This window comes from Drosophila obscura, unplaced genomic scaffold, assembly GCF_018151105.1.
Source record: "Drosophila obscura isolate BZ-5 IFL unplaced genomic scaffold, ASM1815110v1 contig_4, whole genome shotgun sequence".
Taxonomy (NCBI): Eukaryota; Metazoa; Arthropoda; class Insecta; order Diptera; family Drosophilidae; genus Drosophila; species Drosophila obscura.
The window spans coordinates 235,513-259,160 of NW_024542828.1; the positions used below are offsets into that span (position 1 = coordinate 235,513).

Genomic DNA, 23,648 nt, shown 5'->3' on the forward strand with positions numbered 1-23,648 from the left:
ATGTTTGTACGCAGTCAAAAGTATGTTTACGACAGATTTACACACATATATCGACTCAAGAATCAAGAATATACGAGTATACAATTTATGGGGTCGAAAACGATTCCTTATGGGTTTTAGACACATCCACATCTACCACCAAACTAATATATCCCTAAAGTTTAGGACGCAAACTCTTCTGTTTCGCTTTTGTCTGCTCGAACAAATGCACAAATTATGGCGAACTTTTTTGTGTGTACATATAGTACATACATAATAATATTAAGGAAATACGACTTTCGTTTTCAAAATGTACCACTGCTTATTTGTAGCTTTTGTTTTTAAAATAAGAAAACAATTGAATTCGTTTGTTGTTTTTTTCGTTGTGTCCAACTGAATATACATATGTTGACGAAAGTTGGCAGGAGTTTCATGCAGTCTTTGGGTTAATTCAATTTGCTGTTAAAAAGCAAATTAGTATCCTTCAAAAGTTTTAAATGAAATCTAATCAATAACTAAAAAGAATTAAAAAAAATGTTAAATGGAGCTGAAAACTTGATATTAAACCGAAAGCTGCTAATTTTCTAAGTAAATTGATAGAAATTTGATAGTAAACCTAACCAAAAAATTGAGATCAATCCATGGAGCTGCCAACTTTTTATATATTCATACATTTTTTAATTGACTACCATTTCGAATACATATCTTTATAGAAATTTTTTTTTAAAACCCTTTCCTTTTTCTACAAAATCAAAACGAAGAAGCATTTAGCCAGAAAACATTCCACATACGAGTTTTTATAAAGGGATTTATCACTCTATTTTTATATATATTTTTGTAACCATCAAAAAAGCATAAATGTCAAGGGGCCATTAACACAAGAAGATCGGGGGAGCTTAATAAAATTGCTAAAATGCTCGTTCATCGCAACATCGTCGTCTATTGTCTATTCATAACCACAATCCGTCAGCCAAAGCCTATAGTTGGATACCCTTACACTCCAGGATATGTTGAATCGAATGTTGGAGGTGTTCTGCATCGGTTGTTACATTTCTATGGCAATGGATCGGTCGAGCAATCGCGTGCTGATCACGAAAATATACTCAAGATTGTCAAATATGTTTTCTTTTATGAATTTCAATCATCTCGTAAAAACTAGAATACCCGATGCAAGGGTATGCGACAAACAGTAGCAGCAACAGCAACAGCCACAACAACAAGGACACAACGAAAAATCTTTCAATAAAACAATTTACTCAATTGGCTCAATGACTCGACGCGACTTTGGGAGCATCTCCCTTTTTGTTGCTTTTGTGTGTTGTGTTTGTGTTGCTTCTGTTTGCAGTTTTTATGAGACAGCGTCGTTGGGGGCAGCAGCAGCCACTCAACATCAGCAGCAGGAGCAGACAAAGGCCAAAAAAAAATAAAGCAAAAAGAAATAGACACAGAGTAGAAGTGTGAGTGTGAGTGGGCGAATGGTAGATTCTATTTAGTTGTGTGGCTTGTTTCATACAAAAGCAACAACAATAGCAGCAGACAGAGCGGCAGACAGATAGCAGGAGAAGCAGCAGGACCAGAAACAGAGCAGCAGAAGTGCAGTGAAAGCAGCAGGAGCAGCTGTAGCAGTACTTCCTAAACAAACCAGCAGCTGGATGTCATTCGATCACAGAACTAAACAGTGATTGGAATTTTACTGCTAACGAAAGTTCATCAAGCTCTTCTGAGGTGACTTATCAAAATGTTCGTGACTTTCTCTGCTTCGTGGGGATTGTGACTGTGCGTTAAGGTTGCTGCTGTCTTGTTTAGCCAGTACTTAATGCATTCAAAGCAGCAACAGTAAAGAGAACAGAGGCAGAGAGGGAAGAGCCAATGGAAGCAAAACAGAGCATCAGCACAGGGAGAGGGAGTGACAGAAAAAGAAAGAGTAGAAGCAACAAAAGCCCATTGGGCTGCAGTTTTTATGTGTCCGCTGACGGCGTCAACGTTGCCGCCGCCGACGCTGACGCCGCATACACTTCCTCCTCCCCCACACCCCCACAGGTTTATTCCACTTTTTATTTAACTTCTTTCAATTTTGCCAATATTTCTACAGCTTTTATTTTGCTACCTACGTTTCCTCACCTCTCCTATCGGTCGCTATGCCTTGTCTCTGCTGGCGTCCCATTGCATGTGTGTCGTCGCCGTCGTCGTCGGTGTCGCTGACGTTGTTTGGCGCCATTGTGTCCTTGTCCTATCGCTCTCCCTCTCCCTGCTTTCTGCCTCCCTTCTCTTCTTCCTCTATGTACTGTTTCAATTTAGCGAATGTCGTCATAGCAGCCATTGATGCATAAATAATGGTGCAGATGTGGGTGGCATCACAGGGGGTGTGGGAGACTAAGAGATAGGGAGAGAGAGAGGTTCGTTCGGACTGGCTTTAACTGCCAGTCCGTCAGTCCGTCAGTCCGTCAGTCTGTCAGTCCGTCATGCCTTCATGCCAGACAGCCAGTCCGGAAAGGGCAATGGAAGGTCCCTTAGCTCTCCGGATCACTATCCCTCGCACTGCATTTTTAGGTAGATTTGCTTATGTGCATTTTTTTGTTTGTCGCCTCTCTTCCGCTTTGTTGGTTGCGGACTCTGTCTGCTGAGCCATTCACAATTGTCGCTTTATTTGCTATTCAAAACAATTTTTATCGATTGTTGCGCTGCGCAATGGGCGAAAGGAAATGTAAGTTGCAAGCTTTAATGCTGAGCGTTTGTACCGCAACTGGCGTTATATTTGTGTAGCTTTTACGAACAAGTTTTAAAATAGGGTAGTTATCGATATAGCTTATGCCTATACGATAACCAAACTATATTCCAGGGTGTTTTGCACACATAGTCCAAGTTCCAGACGGCATTCATTCATATTAACTTTGAGCGATAAGACTCAGAGAAAACACCACTGGCGTTCGAGAACATTTCCCATTTGTCCCATTATGTGTGGCTCTCTCGATAAACTATAATACCCCAAATCGATTATTAAGGCCAATTGCTCTTCATTCGCCCCATAATTGCCTTAAAAGCTGGCTCAAAAATGTACAAACTTCAAATCGAATATCCATAGAAATTTGGCAATTTCGCCACTTCTCCCAGGCCCAGTCCATTAGCCTCCCACACTGCGTATGCGTGTTATGCCTCTGCCAACAATCAGCGATGGGATGCGATGCGAAGCGATGCTATGCCAAGAATTGCGCCGCCCAGCCAGCCAGCCAGCCAGCCAGCCAGTCAGCCTTTGCCAGCCACTGCACCTGCACTGACGTTTGTCGCCCTAACCCCCAGTTCTAGTCGTGTGGATAATAGCACACCACCATAGGAATAGGCAGGTGCTGCCTGAGTCCGATAGCCGACGGACTGGAGAGCAGAAGAAGCTCAAAAACTCAATTAAAATACCGAGCCTTGGCTCAGCACGATGAATGGCTGTACGGGTGTTTGGGTGTGTTTGCAGGTGCAGGTGCGAGCAGACCAAATGGCAGCCAATTAAATTTTGCAATAAAATTTACGCATGACTCTGCACACAAAAATATGTGCAAAACCCTATTAGTGAGATTCAATTATGAATTGAATTACGGCATGTTCTGCCTGCACCAAAGAATATTTTATTCTCCCTAAAATATACAAAAACCCTTTAGACCATAAAATCCTTAACAATAAGCTGGATCTTGCCAAGACTCTCGACCAAAAAACCAAACAGAATCGGCAGGGACAAAAGGTAGGAAAAGCACCCGACAAACGAAAATGCGCTTGGGGCTAAATACAATTACAACAAATAGACATGAGAGAGATTTTTGGCCAAGTTAAGAGTAACAAAAAGTTTTTGTATGTTTGTATGTTGGGTATTTAACGAAAACATAAGGAATGTGTAGAGACTTCGGAGAGGGTAAATATTCTCCGAGTTGTGCGAGTGGTCTTGTTTGCCATGGAGTATTATTCCTGTGAGGCTTGTACTTTTTTTTTTGTAAGGGTAAGCTATCTAGTCGAGTACATCACACTATTTCCAATAACCATTAAGTAATTTTCTATTGAGAGTTTTATGGAACTGCTGAGTATTATTCCGCTTGCATCGATACATAAATCTAAATCGATAATGCACCAGATTTATCGACATCGTAAAATGTCTGGCATCGTGCATCCTCCACTACGTGTCCTGCATTTAATCCACCTAAGAATCACAGACAGAGTTTCGCTCATTCATAAACAATCAAAGAGTAGAGAAACTTTTTGCAAAATATCTTTCTAAATACGCATCCTCTCCACTCGTTGCTCGGATTTGTCCTGCGGTCAGTTGTGGCTGTGGCTGTGGTTCTGTCTGGGCTGGGTGCGTGTCTCTGTCTGCATTGCATCCTTAAGTCGAAAAGGATTCTATAAACTCTACCAGTATTGCCATTGGCACTTAATAAACGAATAAAAGTAAAATATGTACTAGAAGAGCAATAAATGTTTAAGGGGGAATGGTGGGGAGGGGGAAAGTGGCTAAAACTCAGACCACACCACACGACGAGAAGAGACGAGACGAGACACAGATGTGTATTGTATTACAGATGTGCAAATAAATAGAGCCAATTAATTATTATGAAATCCGGTTCAGTTGTTGCACTTGCAGTTCGCTTCAGACAGACAATTTCAAGTGGAATTTGAAAACCATTTATGCTAGAGAAGAGAAAGATATCTCTCTCTCTCTCTCTGTCTGTCTGTCTCTCTCTGTCTCTGAAAAGAAAAGTTCCCAAGTGCAAGTAAATAATTTGTACGAGTAGTATATGCATGTGTATGTGTTGATTCCCTGAACACAGAGAGACAGACAGACAACCCATCTCTCTGGTGGCAAGTGTTATGTTTGCTCTGCTTCTTAGGCAACACTCGAGCATGTCTTCGTCTCGCTTGCAGGTCCCAGCTGTGTGTCACAGTCCCCCTGTGGACTAGCACTCGAATTTCCTGCCCCATATGTAACTCGGAGCTTTACTTTTAATAAACAATATAAATTTACAGTAAATAATTGCCTGGGATTTGTTGCCAGCAGAATTTATTATACGCAACTCTTCCCTTTCGATGGTTGTCTGTCTGTCCCGACATTTATTTACATTCTAGAAGGATGGCTTCTTTTGAACTTTCGACAAAATGCGAATTCAATAAATTGCGTTCAGTTTCCTTTCTCTGGATTAGTGTTTGGCTACTTTTGTGGCTTTGCATAGCTGATTGCCATGAATTCTCGGAGCTGTCGTAGAAGTAGAAGGCAAGACGCAAAACCAAACCAAGTATCAGCAAAAATGTCACATTAATTCCAAAATTGCAAACCAAGCTTGAATGAGTGAATCACATGTGTTATGTATCCCGAAAAACAACTTGTAGGGGATTCAGTCTAGTCCCCTCATTCGGTCTGTAGCAACTAGACAACAATGTGCTCAATTAAATGCACAAAATCCCAAAATAGAAAAAGATTCCAACCAAACCGAAACCCACAGCAGGACTTGGCTCATCGCCGGCTTGGTAAACAAACTTTCTGACTGTGTTTTGCTTTTGATGGATCTAACAAAAGCCGAATGACAATTTTTCTTTTCGCTTCCCTTCTCGTTGATGCATGGAGTGTAGCCCCCGAAAAATGTTCAGTCTGCTCTCATTCGTATAGGGGAGTGGTGAGAGGGTTCTGGAGGGTTATGGTAGTGGGGGGCAAAACTCTTAATTAAATTGAATTGTTTGCAATGTGTTTTTGCAAGTCCAGACACCCAGACAGAACCACCAGAAATTCGGCAAGGGAGAGATCTTGCCATCCACAGCAACGTTTTTGTGGCTCAAAATGTGTGGAATTATGAAGAAATTTTGGTTACATTTGTTAATATTTATTGATGACCCCGACCAATTTCGGGTTTGAGAAATTCCCAAAATAATTTAAAACGGGGCGTGTGGTCGCCTGGGGCGCGCCCCCACTCAGTCAGTATATACTTTGGCATGTTTTAGATTTAGATAAAAAAAATTTACTTTTACTGCTACATTTGTACCACCCATCTACAAGTCTATCTACATCTACTGTAGTGTACTGTACCTTTAGTCCCCCTCCGCGGGCCCCTGAACGCGGCGGTGGCGGCGGGGAAATGGTGCGTTGTCTGGAACGGGGGGGAGGGGAAGCAACTGAAATGATTCCATTCTGGCTATGTTAGTCCGTTAATTCAGTTCGGCAATCTGGTAGTTGGGCTCCTACGATCTCGTTTAGTTTTATCGTAAACGGCCCCCGATTTTCGTCCTTTGTGTGGGCGGAGGGGGCGGGGCGAAATTTTGAATACACTGTAGCAGTGTGATATCACATGAGTCTGGAAACCAATTGGTTTCCTAGCCTTTAGTCTCTGAGTCCAGGCGCCATCAAGCGGACGGACGGACAGCGGACAGCGGCGGCAGCGGCTGGCTATCAGCTCGGCTATGTGCTGATCAAGTTATATCTTAGGGGTCGAAACGCCCTCTGCGTGCACACTCCCCCCCATCTAATTCCCATGAGTACGGGTATAAAAAAAAATTCACCTAGCAACATTATTAAATAATTGAAGCTCTGGACGCCGCGAGATATTTTAATAACTTGATTACGAAAATTTTAGTAATTTGGTGACCCCGATGCGCACAGCTTCGAGCCAATCTGAATGTTCGATTTCAGTTGGATTTCTGATATTGCCTTATAGGGGTTTTTAGCTGAAATGAAAGGAAAATTATGAAAATTGAAAAGTCTTCAGCGGCTATGATGAAGTGTACAAGTGTCACCTTTGTTCTCCGAGTGCGGGAGGTGTGATGAACCTCCTCAATATTGACTGGTCTCCTCATGCTTGTCATTTGCATTTTACTTTTGACTTTTGAGAAACATTTTGGCAAAGCCAAAACCAATAACACTGAGTTGAGTGAAGAAGGGGCCTTTTAATAATTGTAAACAATTTTCGCGATATATTTCCAAAGAGCAGCAAAACAATGCTGCAGACAACGAGTCGAGGAGACATCAGTCCCAAGAACTCTGGCGAAAACTTCGTTCTCCTGCAATTACGGTGTAGTAGAAGGCTATCCAGGGCAAATTTCCATTTTTGAAGCTGCTCCCGGATGATGTCATGCCTCATCCTGTTCCATCCCCATGCCCCGTGTTGCCTCAGAGCTGGGCTTTGTTTTGTCGCCGTGCGGTCGCATAAATTAGCGCAACTTTAATCTGATTTTAATTGTGGGTGGCGGGTTAGGATGAGAACGGGGACGTGAACGAGAACGTGGAGTTTGAGCAGGGGAGGCAGTAAATCGTCGTTCTTTTCTATGGGCTTAGAATGTAAACTGCTCCCTCGTTGTTGCTGCTGTGAAATATTAATGACAAGCAGAGGAGGCCAGTAGTCAACCGGATGAGAGCTCCGGGACTAGGTGAGCTTAGGCAGGTTCCTCTTCCTTCCTCCCCAAGCAGCTTATCTCCTGTCCGCTTCTCTCTAAGCTTACCCACCCATCGCAGTTCCGGATCTCCTTTTGCCTGTTTGTTGTCCTGTCCGGCCCGGCCCGGCCTGTCCTATCCTCCTTTTCCCCGTTCTGCCGTTTCTGCTATTTGTATTTATTTGCACAAGTTTTGAAAAGCGTAATTTGCTCTTTTAATTTCATTTCACGTTCTATTTGCTTGGTACAGGAGCTCGCGTTCGGGCTGTACAGGATGGGCGGGCGGGCGGTGTCTCCTATTTGCATGATGTATGCTTTATGTAAGTCCTTTTGAAATAAGCTTTTCTGGTTGACTGTGCTGGGAATTGGTTTTAATGGGGTTTGTTTCACTGTTGGACTCGTAAAAAACCTGTGTTGGTTTTTTCTTCCTTTTAACTTAGTAAAAAGCCTAATCCTTTTTCTAAGGAGAGTATCTACTAATGAGTACAACTTCTAGCCATTAGCAGTGCTACATGCCCTACGACACATTCAGGCACATTTGTCGAATGTGGATGTGAATGACTTTGATTCGCATTACAAACATCTCATAGGCGAGCGGACTCATTAGTGTCGCTTGTCGCTTGGCAGAAACAGAGACCATTCCGGCACATCAGCATGTGCCCTACTTTATTATTCTCTATGGTTCTCGCCACTTCCATCGATGCTCGGCGGAGCCAGAATTTGTGCAAATATTTCAATAAATTTTGTGCACCAACTAAAATACTTTGCCAAATGCTGCGTATGCGTAATGAAATGGACATGACAATGAATTTACACCCAACAGATGGTCGAGGCCAATGGCAAATAGCAGCGAAACGAATTGTAATGGGAGGGAATGGAATGGAGTGGAGTGGATAATGAAGTGGAGGCAGAGGATCCGAACGGAGCAGAACCAAACCCAACAGAACGAAACGGAAGCTATCATCGTCAGGGCCTAGCAGTACCAGTTGGCGGATAAAACTCTGGACTTTGTCTCTGTACGTCTGTCTGTCTCTGCCTCTGCCTCTCCCTCTCCCTGGCATGCAAGGACTATTCCAGCGCGTTTAAGGGGCGAATTTTTGTCGAAATAAAACCATAAAATGCTTGAAATGCCAAGCGAAAAATAGTTTTGACTGCTGCCGTTCCTGCCGCTAGGCCGCACTCAACCCATATCCATATATGTATAGGGCTGTCTGCAGCGTCAGCAGTGCGCGTCCTTCCCATCTCTCCACCTCCTTTTCTGCATTTCCCTAGGAGTATGTGTGTGTCTCTGTTCCTCTACCGTTCCTGTAGTCAAACACAAAGCCATGGCATGTGCAATAGTAGTAATGACAACGCATTTGTATGTGGGGGGGTGTGTGTGTGTGTTATCAAAGCGCAAACAATGTCCTGCAAAGTAGCAGGATACGCAACCATGTGAGTGCCTGTGTATGTGTGTGTGTGTGTGTGTGCATGTATCTATGTCTATGGCATGGCAGTTATTCAGCGTAAATTTTCCAGCTTTTGTATGCGCACCGCCGTGCGGAAGTGTTGATAAACCCACATTCCCATCCCTATGCCCATCCCCATCCCCATCCTTCGCTCGCTTTGTCCTCTCGCCAGCCAAAAAAGTGAACTTCATTTTCTGTTGCATACTTTGAAGGGCATAGGAAAAGTTCCACCTCCCATCCATTGCCACCCGCGAAAATGCGCCGGAAAATGAACCGAGGCAAAGGATGGAGAATATGGGAATGTGCGTGTGGAGATCATGGCAAATTAAATGCTGAATAAATTGGAGCAAACTTTATGAAACTTTATGCGATGCAAATGAAATTGTAATAAATGGAAACTTAATTTAACAACCACGCGTATTTAGAATAATTTGGATAGTAGCTTTAATAAAAGGTATAAAACCGGTAGAAAAAAATAAATATTGTGTCTGTGTCTGTCAAAACTTTTGTTTTCTCTGAATTTTGGGAGCAATCCTTATCAGCGAGACCCGGGACGAGGCTCGTCTCACATACTGTGTGAATTTTGTTTTTGACATTTTCGGTCCCGAGCTTTCGAGTCGTTGGCCTCAGCAGACTACTCGATTTGTATTTGGATTTTGCATTCTCGGGCATTCCCTTTTGTACTTTTCTTGGATGTGCCGCCCAGCGCTGATTTAAAACTGTAACCAGTCGGAACGTTGGAATTGAGAAACATTCCTACTCAGATACCTGATGCTCAGGTGCAATATATATTCAAATGGCGGGTTAATAAGTAATGAAGTACATAAATATAATGGTACAAGAAACTGAATTGGAAAGTCGTTTGTCGCCCGATCTCTGATCACAACCTTGAGACTGGATTAAATCATGGAAATCATCGCCCTCGATTTGCAATTGGCAAAACCCAGCCCACAAATACGTTGGTTGCTCTTCTATTGATTTTGTTATTGATTTTATTTGATTTGTCAGGTGTTCAAAGAGCCTGCCGACCGACAGCTGCGCTTTAACCAGTTTTCTTCATTCCGGTTTTAATATTTATCCGATCGGAATGTGTTTCCACAATCTAGTTGATATCTTCGGATGAGACAGAATTGAAGGGGCGGAAATAGCATCAGTAGTTTCAACATATTAAGAAGAAAAAGCCCAAGAAGACATTTCGACTCATTAATGTTCATTTTTTTAGAGCTGGACTCCTTAAATGTATAAAGTAATCATGGATTTCTTTAAAAAAAATTCAATTTCTGCTGATTGTTTTCCTTCATTTCCTGTTCCAACTAATAACAATGTTCATCTTGTTCATTTGCCATTCTCTATTTTCATAAGTCTTTCCAAATATTTGTGTGCCCCAGAAACGTTGTTTAAATATTTCAGATTTAGTTTTTCGCAGCTCCGGGTGCACTTGACACAGTTCTTGTCAAACTGTTTTGTGGGGCTCTCACAACTTAACCACCAACAAAATCCACACACTCATGACCAGCGTGTGATGATGGAAAACTTTTTCCGCTCGTGCATATTTTTCAATTTTCGCTTTTCTCCGCTCAGCTCTCAATGACAAAAGTTTTCCCTTTCTGGCTTGTGGTGTGTCCGAGGGCGCCAAGGACAAGTTGTGTTGCCCAAGCCAGAGTTGAACAGAGAAAAATATAATAATAAAAATACATTTTTCCCCATATTCCGAATGATATATGGACAGAGGGCACTCGAACGCAGTCAGGCAGGCCTCTTCGGATGGCCCTTCTCTCGTTCTCTCCCTGGCCCCTCTGGTCCTCTGCATTGCATTCTTGGGGCGTTGGCAGCTCGTGTTTTCCACCTTATAGGAGGAAGGGTGCAGCGGGCAGGCAGGGTCAGAGTGTGGCAATATACGAGTAGAAAATAAAATGTATGCTCAGTTTTATTTTCCTTCGACTCGTATTTGTTTTCAGTTGATTTTACACTATTTTTCTTGCATGAAAACTTTAACACCGCCACCCCGCCACTATTCCCACGTATTTTGCGTAAGCAATACTTCAAGGTTCTTTGAATGGGTGGAATTGGTGGGTTTGGCTTCCGTTTGTTTCGTCTTGTGGTCGGGAATGTCAGGGGTCAAGCGCTGTCAACGTAGATGATATGTTGAAAATGCAGTGACAATGTCCTGGAAAACTTTATCGAATGTCGGAGACAACAAGAGACAGTGTAATGGAAAAGAGCTCGAGAACGAGTCTAGTTCAGATATATTATTATTGGTTGCTTAACTTAATGGAGAGGACCCCAGGATACTTTTCATTACCTTTCCAACGTGTCATTCAATGCGTTCAACAAATAGCGGGTGTTCTCTATTTTTATGAGCAAATCGATGAAGACGACAGCATGAATACCAAATATCAATAATCAACTGACATACAAATCTGAAAAATGGATCGGTTTCTACTGCTGCTGCTGTAACTGTAATATTGTGTGCATTCATTTTGTGTTCATGTGTCGTCTGTTTTTGCCTCAATGCATTTCAATTTTAGAGATTGCAACTGTTCCCTGTGTGTGTGTGTGTGCGTGTGTGTGTGTGTGCCACATTTAAAGTGCCTTGCCCTATGGCATGTGCCACATCGGACACACACACACAAACAAACATATTCTTCATCATAACTGTCAAAAACGGACGAAAACCCATTCGAAACAGAGACACACACAAACAGAAAAGTTGTAATCACAGCTGTCCCGCTGACCAAAAGAGACCATGCCCCGAGATATGATGGACTAGGGCTCCCCTCCCCTCCCTACCTCTCCGTGATATGGGTATGCTCCTCTGATGATATTCATCAGAATCCGAAAACTGTTGTTGTGCACTGCATCATAATAATCATCAAAGAATGTGGCAGACATACGCCACGCACGCATACATTTTGCTTATATTTATTTTTCCGGCCAAGCAGACCTTGCATCCATCCCCATCCCCATCATCCTCATCATCATAGCCGCCGTCATCTGTTGTTATTGTTACAGTTGCAAATCTGCGTCTGTTTTGCGTTGGTTCCGGATGATGATGATGATACTGCGGCACTCATTCGTTTTAATTGTTATCAAGAAAATGTCAACTTCAGTGCTGCCTCTAAACATTTAATTTAGCAGATAAACCCCAAGTAAGAGCAGATACTAGAAGTAGGTTAAATTCTTAGAATTTTAATATCTCATATTCTGTTGTTTGAGGCACGTTCTTTTTTGTTTGGGGAAGGAAAAAAGTATAATAATAACTGAATCTGGCCCCAAAAGAGAGTTTGGAAAGTCCAAACCAAGTGAATGTGAATCCATTTTCGTATTGAATATAATTCAACAGAGTAAATTCGCATTGCAATTGCAGATTCAAGAGGAAATGCATATATCATTGGGTACCATTTAACATGTAACAGAAAACATGTAACATGTAGCAGAAAATTACATTGAAGATGAAGGAAAGAAAGTAGTTAAGCCTTTGCTGGAGAACAAACAGAAATTACATTAAATCTAAATTTAATTCTCTTTATTACTCTGACTGACAGTCAGGGGCTGAGATTCGGAAGAGATGAACTTATAATCTTCGCTTCGCTTCTGGATGTAGTAGGCGTGCACTCAGAAAGGATTTCGTTTCAATTCAATCTCAAAGTTTGATAAACAGATATCGGAATGGATGTACTTTGAATATTAAAACATAGCACGCTTAGCTTGGATTAGATTTTATTGTATTCAATTCCAAAGTATAATTATTTTCCAAACTAAATTGCATAATGTTGATAATTAATTAAATGCAATGCCTGTTGTGCCTATTAAAATTGTCCTTCTGTTGTCATATTTAGCCAGTAATTGTTGTATGTTAATGGAGAGTGACTGAGGTATAAATATACATACATTAATACATACTCCAGTGTAATAGCTATTGTGTGCTTGTGGGTGTGATACACATTGTGTAATTTTCACTTAATTATCACAAATATACGCAAGGAATTTGTAATGTTCCCTACTTTTTTTTTGTGGACAATGCACTTGAGAGCTTGGATGGGACAATCCTCAATGGAATCAACTCCAACCCTAACCCCACCACCCTTGAGACCCTTTGGGGTGTGATTAGGTTTGTTTCCATTTCGCAGGCTTGGCCCAATTTTCTCTGGCATTTAATTAGCATTTTGTAATACATTTGTCGTAATGCCCGCGAGTATTTTATTTACTGGCTCTTCTGGACAACGACGATTTTGTTGTTGTTGCTGTTGTTGCTGGACTTTTCATTTTAATTAAATTGCTTAATTGTCCAGCGGTTTGTCCGATGATTACATGATTGTTTCTGGGGTGTTGAGAGGAAGGGGACGGTGCGCCGTTCCGTACTGTAATGCAAATGAAGTACGTTTGATGATGAGTGTCATGGGGGTAGAGGCACGTCCACACACACACACACACACACACCCACACACACTCACACCCACACCCACACCCAGGAAAGGAAAATATGATGTCATTCGAATACACTTGAATAATTGTGATAGATTGTACTCCATTGTAAAGAATTTTCAGGAAAACAATCGATGAACTTTACACAATTCGAATTCTAAAATAAATCTTCTCCTTCAATTTGTATTCCTTTTACGCTGTTTATCGTATCCGATATCCATTCTAGTCAACCTGCTCTCTGTCTCTCCCTTCTGTTGGATATGACTATTTTTTGCACTTACCTTTGGGCGGAGATATTCGACAAAAGGGCGTGGCATGACAAGTAATTGTATTGTAGACACCCGGTTCGCTTTAGTGGGTGTTTACTGCTACTGCTGGCTGGCTCCATTTTTGTCTTGCAGACTTGCGAATGAGTGCGTTTACCGCCCAGCACTTAACCCATTTAAGCCCGCTTCTGTGGCGGCTCTCCCTCACCCTGAACCACACCCACACAAAGTAGAGAAATGGGCCAAAGGTCGGCCCTTCGATTCTCCAGGGAATGGATGAACATGCGAGTGTTGCAGGAGAACGAGAATGAGGAGAAGTGGGAGGGGGGTACTGTTATATGGATGGGTGGGTGGATGGGTGTATATTTAACAAATGACTGTCCCATTCAGTATCGTAGATGATGACTGGACTGAAATTCGTCTGGTACTGTGCAACCATATTTAATAGCGACAAATTAATTAAATTAATGAATTGTTTGGCAATTGCAGAAGCATCCCCCTCCAAGAGAAGATTTCTAGTCTCATTTGTCTAGAAATTAGCCAACCCAAAGAGTTTTTCGTTTCGGTTCGTTTCGTTTCGTCCTTTCTTTGGGGTTGGGGTCTTCCTCCTTCACACGCTCGCACCATGACAAATGATTTTCCTGTGGCTCTAACGATATACGAGAATGTTTCTGTTTCCGAGCTGAGAATTGGAAAATTAATTTTTCTTTCAATGAAATTATTATGATGCACATGCGAGAGGAATCATTAAGCGTTTATTTGGCTTATAAACTTGATGGCAAATATGCTTTTTGTGGGAGGAGATGGATCAGAATCCACTGCCCCGCCCTTTCCCATCTGTCGTGTATTTCCATCCCTCCGATGGTTCTGGGATCATTTTATGGCACTTTCATTAAAACAATAACGGAAATGGGAAAGTGGCTCTTATATTCCCTCTTCTCACACGAATACTCACACGAGTCTGTGCTCTTGTGGACAGATAAATTTGTCATGTTGGCCAGAGACTGGCAGGGCAGGGGATCATCGGATATTGTAGAGTATTGGTCATTTTGTTGCGAGAGCAGTGGTGGGGATTGTTTGTTTGTTATCCATTAAATCGAGAAAATCAATTACGCCGTTGGCCAACATAAAAATCGTCGTAAAGGGTGTTTATTGGTCGGAACTTAAGTGTTGGCAATTTGTTTGGGGGGAACCAACTGTGGCAATATTATTTTCGGCTGATGCTGCCAATTCGGTTTCCAGTTGGCTATAGCCAGTGTAAAGTGTGATCGGCATTAGTTTAACGATTTTTTGTTAGTTTTTTTTTGAACCACTCTTCATAGATCAAATCTGTTTCCCTTTGGCACAGAGCCCACGACTCCTTCGCGACCTTTGCCAACAATTTATTCATGGCCATATAACAAAGCCATTGATCATTGCGCAGGCCTCAACCTCGAATAACTTTAATCGTAAATACATTTATTTATTATGACATCATCCTCTCCCGCACCGCCCGCCCTCATATCTCTTTCTCCCGGCCATAAATCATTTGAAATGGGACCAAGGACTGGCACCCACGCATCTCTGGGGCATCTCTCTCCCTCTCTCTTTCTTAGAGTTTGGCATCTCTGCACTTGTTGCCTCTGACTCTGCCTCTGCCTCTGTCCAAATGCCATCTGGTGGGCATAATAAACATGGCTGCTCTTCCTCTTTGTTTCCGGCTGCCCCTCCCTCCCCATATGTCACCCCAGAGCCAGAGCCAGAGCCAGAACCAGAGCCAGACATCGCTGTCTTCGTAGTCTAAACAATAAATGTCATATGGTTGACACATCAACACTTTATGTGTTTCGCTTGCTACGAAACTTTCCTGAAGATATCCTTGCCACACTCTCCCGCTCCACCCACGCCGCAACCCTCGTTCCGCTCTGCCCGAGAAAATGAAAATCTTTACACGCTTTTAATTTCGTTGGCCCCCAAAGTATGCAGCGAATGTTTCATCCTGCACTCTCCTTTCACTCTCTCTCTCTCTCTCTCTCTCTTCGGTGCTGTCCTTTATGTTTATAACCGAAAAAATAAATAAAACAAGCAAGAAAGCAAGCGTCGTCTTTCGGACTACAGGATACCCGCTAATCTGACAGTTTTTGTATTATTATTTATTTGGTCTTTACGGATCAGAGTTCCATATCACACACTGGCTGGCATTCGTCCGACTATGGAGGCACATGTGCCCTAGGAATAATGGGTACTACCCACGGAATATTCAGAACAAGCAGAGACTGACGACTGCCCAACTCATCCTTCCACACATCCTCCTTCAGGTTCACAGCTCTCACTTCTCCCATCACTCTCTTGCGTACCGACTCTGCATATATTTTGGAATATATATATATACATATGTAATACATATAGTATATATATATATGTATGGTTGGTTCAAATGTCGCGAATGAAGATGCCTGGTCCTGACTTTCGCTCCCTCTATCCCGCTCTCTCTCTCTCGTTCCCTATGCCTTTGTAGTTTATGGCTTCAATTTGCCCAAATGAGTCGTTAATTTTGACTTTTCATGTGGCACCCCTGCGCCCTGCGCCCAGTCGCACATCCGCACTCCTCCAGCATTTTTGGGGTTTCGTTCGCCTCGAACTTTGTCTGGGCGGACATTTGGCCAGAGTTAGTTTCCCTTTTCGGGCCACTTTTATTGTAATTTTGTGGCCTTTAATTGAATTTTATTAGCATTTGTACTTATTATTTGCTCGGAGTCGAGGCCAATGCCCGCCCTCCCTCTACCCTCCACCCTCCACCCACTACACTCTGCACATTTAATTGTGCACTTTATTTGCTTGGTCTGGAACGAGGGGATGGTTACGAATCGGTTTCTGGTTACTGTTTATGGGCTTCGTCTCTCCTCTCGTTCACCCTCTACTTCTAGTTTCGCCCCCCTGGTTTGGTTTCTATTCTGGTCTGTGTGCTCATCTAATGAGAGTTTGTTTTAGCCAAGAGAAGCGCGAGAATATGAAAGAAGAAACCCCCAGAGGTCCGTCCTATATCAATAGCCATCCATACATTAATTATTTATAATTACACTGACTCCGAGTCCCTGCTGGACTACGCCTCAATTACATATAAAGTTCCCATAAGCGAAAGGACTCTCATATCTGTATACTATTATATATTCTTTTGAACTATTTTTCTAATTGAAATTTGTCTTTCTCTTTCTCGTTTTAGGTAAGAACTTAAAACCAGTTCGATGTGCTTTTAAATAATTTACTTATTTGGGTAAGACTGCATGCATTTCATTCCATTTAACAGATTTCAAGTGGTTTCTCTTTCAATCTCTCTACTAAAAGTAAATAACATTTTATTAAACGTATGAATTTGACAGTAACTCGAAAACCATATTCTTAGAAGCTAAAACGGAATTTCCGATCATCAAGGGCGATATCTTTTCGTTCTGATTCTTTCGCGATTTTTGCGCTTCTTTCGCGTCACCAGCTTCACGTAGCGGACCTTGTGGCCGGAGCCCGGCCTTCTGGGGCGTAGTCTGAGGCCCTTCGTGGGCTGAGAGCTGGTGGGGGTGCTGGGTTTGGCCCAACTATTGGCCATTGCGGCGGAGGGGCTGGCCTCCGTGGGGGATGGCAGCCAGGGCGATGGCTGGGAGCCGCCATAGGAGGGATAGGGATGGGGATCGTAGAAGTTGCCATAGCCAGGCGGTGAATGATTGCTCGCATCCTCCAGGAAGTCCTCGACTGTGGGCATGGCCGAGATGCTGTTGTCCTGGCTACTGAATGCCACAGCACTGTCGTAGCCCTGGGCATCGTCCAGGTCCGTTTCGGACGGAAAGTAGCCGCCCCATTTACTGGAGCTTTCCATGTAGGAAGTGGGATTTGAATGCCTGCCCCTGCCCCTGTCGGGCGACATTAGCATCACCTCCTCGTAGTCGTCCTGCGGCTCGTCACTGTAGTCCTCGAAGTGTTCGTAGGGATCGTCTTCCTCCTGATTTCCCAGGTAGTAATATGGTTTTGTTTTTGCCGGAGGAAGTGGATGATATTCCTTTGGTCGTGTGCCAAACTTTGTGGGCGATTTCTTCCGCTTGCGTCGGCCCCCAAACTTGCTGAAATATTCCCGCTGGAGGGCGTCGAGGAAATTGAGATTCAGCAGGGAGTTCTTCTCGAACTGATCCTCCTCCAGGGAACTGTCCTGCTCTTCGGGCTCCGCCTCTTGCTGCAGGGCAGACATCACGTTCGGGGTGAAGATCTGCTGCAGCAACTGTTGCTTCATCGCCGGCTTGGGGATCGGCCGCTCTGTCGTTGTCGGTGTGGCGCTCAGGGATGCCGCCTCGTTCAGCAGCTCCTGGTTAAAGTTATCGAACAAAGCGGGCCCATAGTTGGGGGACAGGCTGCTGGGGGCTGGTGGCACGTGTGTGGGTGCCACCGCTGTGGCCATCAACTGCATCAGACTCGGTGACATGGAGCCCGTTCCCCCCGCCGCTGTGGTGTATCCCAAGAGCTGGACGTGCGGCTTTCCAAGCAGCTTCGGATGGGCTGCCGTTGGGGCTGGAACTGGCGCTGGCGCTGGCACTGGAAACGAGTGCTGTGGAAATTTGTTGGGATATTTGTAGACGTTGTGGAAATGCGTGTGTTTGCGCACCACCTCCGGCATGTGGAGGCGGATGTGGACACTGGAAAATAAAAAAAAAGAGTTCAGATAATGAAAAGATGAGAGGACGAAGATGAAGACGAAGACTCCTTGGTAGCACTCACCGCTCCCCGCTGCTTCCGCCTGGCACTGCCTGGCAGCTCCTGAAGTTCAACTCCAGGCTCCATATGAGGATGGTGGCCCAGACAAAGGTGGACGAGTGCTTCAGGATATCCAGGTCCATGTCGCCATAACTTTTGTTTGGTTTTTGCTGTTGCTGCTGCTGCTGCTTTCGCGTTGCGTGTCGACCGCCTTGTGACGAATCTTTCTGGCCACACGCGTACTTTTATTGTCTTTCAGCCGGAATTTCAGCCGGAGCGGAGCGGATTCAATTTCATCTCCAGCTCCAGTTCCAGCTCGGCAGCGAATGATGCTCACTGAACAGTAGAGATTTACATAGAGGATGGTTGGATGGATGGTGGGATGGTTTTATGGTGCGAGTCCCAACCTCACGTTTCCAATTGCATTCAATTTCCATTTGCAGCTTCCAATTTGTACTGCCATCAGCCCGTCTCTTTCCTTCCTTTTGTAGCCATCTCGCTCTGACTTTGATATTCGATACGTTTGAAAGTCCAGCGACAGGAACAGCAAAAGCAACAGCCAAGGCAAAAACGGCACAGCAGATGCGGATTTCCATGGAAACAAACCCCACCCCACCCCACCCGCCTTCCTTTGGGTGGAGAGAAAAGACGCATGCGTAACGTTTTCGTTTTCGATTACAATTTCCATTTTGCTGTTTCTGTTCACGCACTTTGCTCGTTTATTTCTCTCCCTCCCTCTCTATCTATCTCTCTCTATGTCCCTTGCTCTGTCTCCCATGATCTCGTCGGACGAGTGAAGCCAGAAAAGTGCTGCAAGAGAGCGAGCACTTTGCCGCATCCCAAATGAAGACCTTGAAAAGCTAATAAAAATCACAAGGAATATCAGAAATAGTTGAAGAAGTATTTAAAGAGGTAGCAATGGACAACAATGTAAAACCAGGTTAAACTGAAGAATCTGAAGAATTCCATTTCATCAACAGATGGAATATATGTGGGAATGTACAACGAGTACAAGGCTGCTTCGAATTATCGATTTAAAACGAACGACTCTCAGAGTAGTTATCGATAGATAGATGGGTATCGTCTGGTGTAACTTGCCCCGCTTCCAGTGTGCCCCTTATGTGGTTGCCAGTCATATACGAATGAGTATATTTCTAAAGTATTGCAATAGGGTTCCCCTAAGGGAACATCCGTCGAATGAGCGGATAACCAAAAATCCATCTCCCAAAAGTATATTGAACTGATTTAAGTCAGAAGAATTCTTCAAGGAAAACCCTTGATATCCAAATGAAAATGAATGTACAGCACTTTAACTTATTTTTAGTAGTCCTTAAAAGGCATTTTTTAAGCCACTCTTTCGCCCCCAATATTTGTTTTTCACTCTCCATTTCTTCTCTTTATGGCTTTGTTTTTTGTGTCCTTTGTTGGACGGGGTGTGGGTGGGGGTAGGGGTGGGGGCAGTGGGAATGTCGGAGACTTACTTAACCTTGGTTAAGTGCCAAAAATACTTGGTAAGCTAAACGCAGCTAAACAGAAAGTGCAGTCAAGTAGCTTCCAAGCCACTGACTGCAGATGATGGTTTCGTTTTTGTCTGTTTGGCTGCTGGCTGCTGACTGCTTTTGCTTTTGCTAACACCCACGACTGCATTTTGGCAACGACTCCAGCAAGGAGTCAATGAGAGTGTTTTCCTCCAAGGATAGCCAGAAAGTTTTCCCTAAACTTTGCCTCGGGGGACGGGCCCTAAGCTGCTTAGTGGAATTTAACATTTAAGATCGAAGTGAAAGGTTCTGGTGTGCGGTTCAGCGTGTCTGTGCGGTGCGGTGCGGCCGTCTGACCAGAGTCTGTGCCAAGTTTATTGCTTCCGAAGTTTTGGTTAACAAAAGTAGCGAAACAGAAAAGATGAAAGAAGCAAAGCAAAATGGGGAAAAAAGTAAATAGTAACGTTCAATGCCTTTTTGCACTTACATCATCTATAATAGTCAGCGCCATTCCAGTAATCATCTCTCCGACTCTCTCAATGATGATGATAATGCGTGAAAAGACAGCACCAACAAAACTATCCAACAGCCAACAGCATAGCCAAACCATTCCGCCCCCCACACCCACCAGCTTAGGAGATGTCGAAAAATACTATAAAATACAGAACATATACAGAAAGAAATGTATATGGAATAGGGAGTACCCTAGAAAAATAGATGAATTTTACAAAACTCAGAGAGAAAAGTTTATTATGTGTACTAGAGCCCTGCATGTACCCACAGTATTCATAAAATCACAGCTGTACCTCATGCCTTTTTAATGCTTTCGATCACTGCGAATCCTGTCTTCAGTGTAAATCAATGAAAGGTTTTGGCTTTGGACGCGCACGCACCCAACTAACAATTTTCAGGCACCAAAAAAAAAAATAAAAAAGAAAATGCTAATTTGTGTCTCTAGCAGAAAATCAAATGAATAGTGAGCGAGAAAAAAAAACGTTTTTGGATTCTAACTAAGCGAATGAGACGAATACCGAATCCCACCCAATCGATGCAGACAGGGCTCTAATCTCCACAAATTTCCCCTAAACGAACGGACAGATTAGTTTGAAAAGACACAAAGCGAGACCATTCGACACGAGTGATTCGTCACAAACTTCCCATACAAGTCGCCTATGCCCAACCAGTAATTGTACAAAGAGTACAAAGAGTAACCGTGATACGCGTACAAGTAGAAAAGGTCAGAAAAAGAAGCGAAAATGTAAGCGAGTGAGAAGGAACAGCGTAAAGATTAACAAGTCATGATTATTAGTTTGAGGAGGAAGAAGCAATCAGAGGGATGGAGTGCTGAAGGTGAAGGGGGATAGGGGGATAGAATTAGGGGGCAGAGTGCGAGAGATGCCTGCAGAATGGTGCAAAGTTCTTTTGATGTTGCAAAGTCTTTTGGCATTCACTGAAAATGTTTGGGAAATGGATTTTCTGCTGCTTCCCCTTCATTTTGCAAGTCTTTTGTGTGTGTGTGTGCTGTGACTCTTGGCTGACCTTTTTTAAGTGGTTTTTGGTCTTGGCCAAAGTTCTCCGGCATTCGCATTCGCTGGTGGTGTCGCTTCTTTCCTTATCGCCATTAGCACGTATGTGTTGTTGCTAATGTTGCCAGCAACATCACGCGGCGCATCTCAGTGACCTCAGTGTAGGTCTACGAGTACGAGTTTTGCTGCAAATCGTCTCGTGATCGTGCCACATGATGTTGCCAGTGATGGTGAAGTAGATCAGGGAAACTGGTTTTCATTGCTAAGGTTTTGCCGCAACATGTTGCCAGCCTGACCTTGGCCTTCACTGAGCTTTGCAACATGCTGTGAGCCAATTGTTAGTCTCGTTTGTATGGTAATGAGAGACTCTTTTTTTGCCTCCCCCTATGCCTTCCCATCCGTTGACCATTGGTTTGTGTCTTGACTTAAAGCCTGGGTCATTGTCTGGCTGAAAGCCTAGAGATGGACACGTCTCGTGAGTGTTTTGCGTGGGTGCCAATGGAAAGTATGAACTATAAACAGAGTGGGGGAATTAAATGTTTACAAATGTATGAAAAGCAAAGACCGTAAAACTTATAATTTGTATAGTAAAAATTACGAAATAAGAATTCAATTTTGAATTTTTATTATAAAAATCAGAAAATAAGTCTTATATTTAATTTTTTAAACCAAAAATCAAAATTGAATGGAAATATCTTTTGACCAGGGAGGTCTCTATTGAAAGGAAATATATAATTATATGATCTACAGTTCAATACCTTTCGTTTGATATGTATATGTATGTATAGTATGTTTGGTTACGTAGACAAATACTACATCTATTGAGGGAAATACCCATTTTAATAAGACTTTGCTTGCGGCCATGTAAACTTGAGCTGATTGATGTTTGTAAATTCTTGTTGGAGCTCCATCCGATATCGTTCATGAGTAAACATGTATAATCGGTTTAAGCTCTTCCTCATCCCATTTTATAGTGAGTAAATATTATATCTGAGTTTTCGTGGCCCACATGCCCCCATCTCTACTTCCATCCATGGTTGTGCTTCCTCCTTTCTTTCTCTCTTTATCCCTCTCTGTCTTTCCATCCCGCTGTCTGCTGTCTCTTTCTCGGCTGTTACGCACTTTGCGTTTAAGTTTAATTGTTGTTTATTCGAGCATTGGCTTTACTGCTCGTATTATTTTAAATACCATCATCAGCGTCAGCGTCGTCATCGTCATCATCAAAGTTTGTCTCAGTTTCCACCTGGGTCATTGTCCACCGTGATCGTTCGTCTGCCTCTTCCTATCTTTGGGGAGTCTCTTTCCCCTCTTCCTTTTCCCATTTTCCCTTTTCCACTCTGCGTTTACCCTTTATTCACATTTAATTGCAATTTGTAGGCCCCGTACTTATGATTGGCGGCGGCAGCGACCAGCGACAGCGACCAGCGGCGTTGACTATTCCTAGAAATCATTATATGATGATGTCACGTTTTGGGTGTTAGTTCTCTCCCGCTTTCGGCCTGCTCCCCCCACCCCCACCCTTTCCCGTACCCTCTTTTGGCCTGTTGCTATGGCTTTGTGTCATATCCGGCGGCTTTCAGCCGTTTGTTTGTTTAGCAAGTATTTCTCTGTATTCCATTCGAGTATTTCTGTCTGGCCGATTGTCCACTGCCCCCTCCCATGGGCCAATTATTTACGTAACTCCACGAACGGCAGAAGAACAGTTATTGCATCCCAATTAAAGTGGCAGTGCAGCTGCAACTGTGCAGTGCTCCTCGAACTGCAGTTAAAACAAGTAATTTGCCATCCATCTCATTTAGCCCAAGTTCCGCAAACAATTTGCATAGCGTCCCGTTCCTCCAAGTCCAAGTCCCAGTCAACTGGAAAAACTCGCTGCTGCACTTGTGGTGCAGCAAAGGGAGGAAAACAACGAACCGCCAGAACAAGAAAAATATATAAAACACAACAGTGGGAATGGGAAAACATGGCCAAGGAGAAAATAGAACAAAAACTTTGGCCACACAGCCATTTGAATAATTACAATCGATGGCAATAAATTGAAGCCAATTGCTGGGATTTCTCCTCTGATAATTCACTTCTTGAAAAGTTGCTTCGATTGTCCAACCATCGAAACAATTATTAACCTTACTACGATCTCTTTTCTTTTGCTTCCGACCTACGGTGTCTAGTATTCGAGTGAACCTCAGTGAGCCTCAATGCCGCCTCAATTTCTCAAAAGTTTTGCAATGTAAACTGTCCTAGAACATCGATGCAAACACACACTCAAATGGCCAGAAGACCTCCCCACTCCTCGTATCCCCCCACACTCCATTCGCAACTTCCAACTGGTTGAGTCTCGTCTGTCGTCTGCCGCAACATCTGTGCCTCCTTGCGTGGCTTCCTGGTTGTGTTTTGTGCTCTGCTTTTTTCTATTTTTTATTCTCT

At 43.3% G+C, this 23,648-nt stretch overlaps 2 protein-coding genes across 3 annotated transcripts in view; one reads left to right on the forward strand and one right to left on the reverse strand.

The window, feature by feature from the left end:
* Positions 1-23,648, forward strand: part of LOC111068905 (maternal protein pumilio) — a 205,400-nt gene that overhangs the window by 60,266 nt on the left and 121,486 nt on the right. The window lies entirely within an intron of this gene.
* LOC111068911 lies at positions 16,855-18,405 on the reverse strand. The gene is made up of 2 exons (XM_022358702.2): positions 18,245-18,405; positions 16,855-18,162 (listed from the first exon to the last, which is right to left on the reverse strand). The coding sequence occupies exons 1-2, from the start codon at positions 18,361-18,363 to the stop codon at positions 16,914-16,916; spliced, it is 1,368 nt and encodes a 455-aa protein (XP_022214394.2). The 5' UTR covers positions 18,364-18,405; the 3' UTR covers positions 16,855-16,913.

Excerpts from the sequence above, each read along its gene's own strand:
- LOC111068911 (XM_022358702.2), bottom strand. The coding sequence starts at position 18,363 with ATGGACCTGGATATCCTGAAGCACTCGTCCACCTTTGTCTGGGCCACC. Across the intron at positions 18,163-18,244 it reads GGCGGAAGCAGCGGGGAGCG|TGTCCACATCCGCCTCCACA; the intron begins GTGAGTGCTACC and ends TTTATTTTCCAG.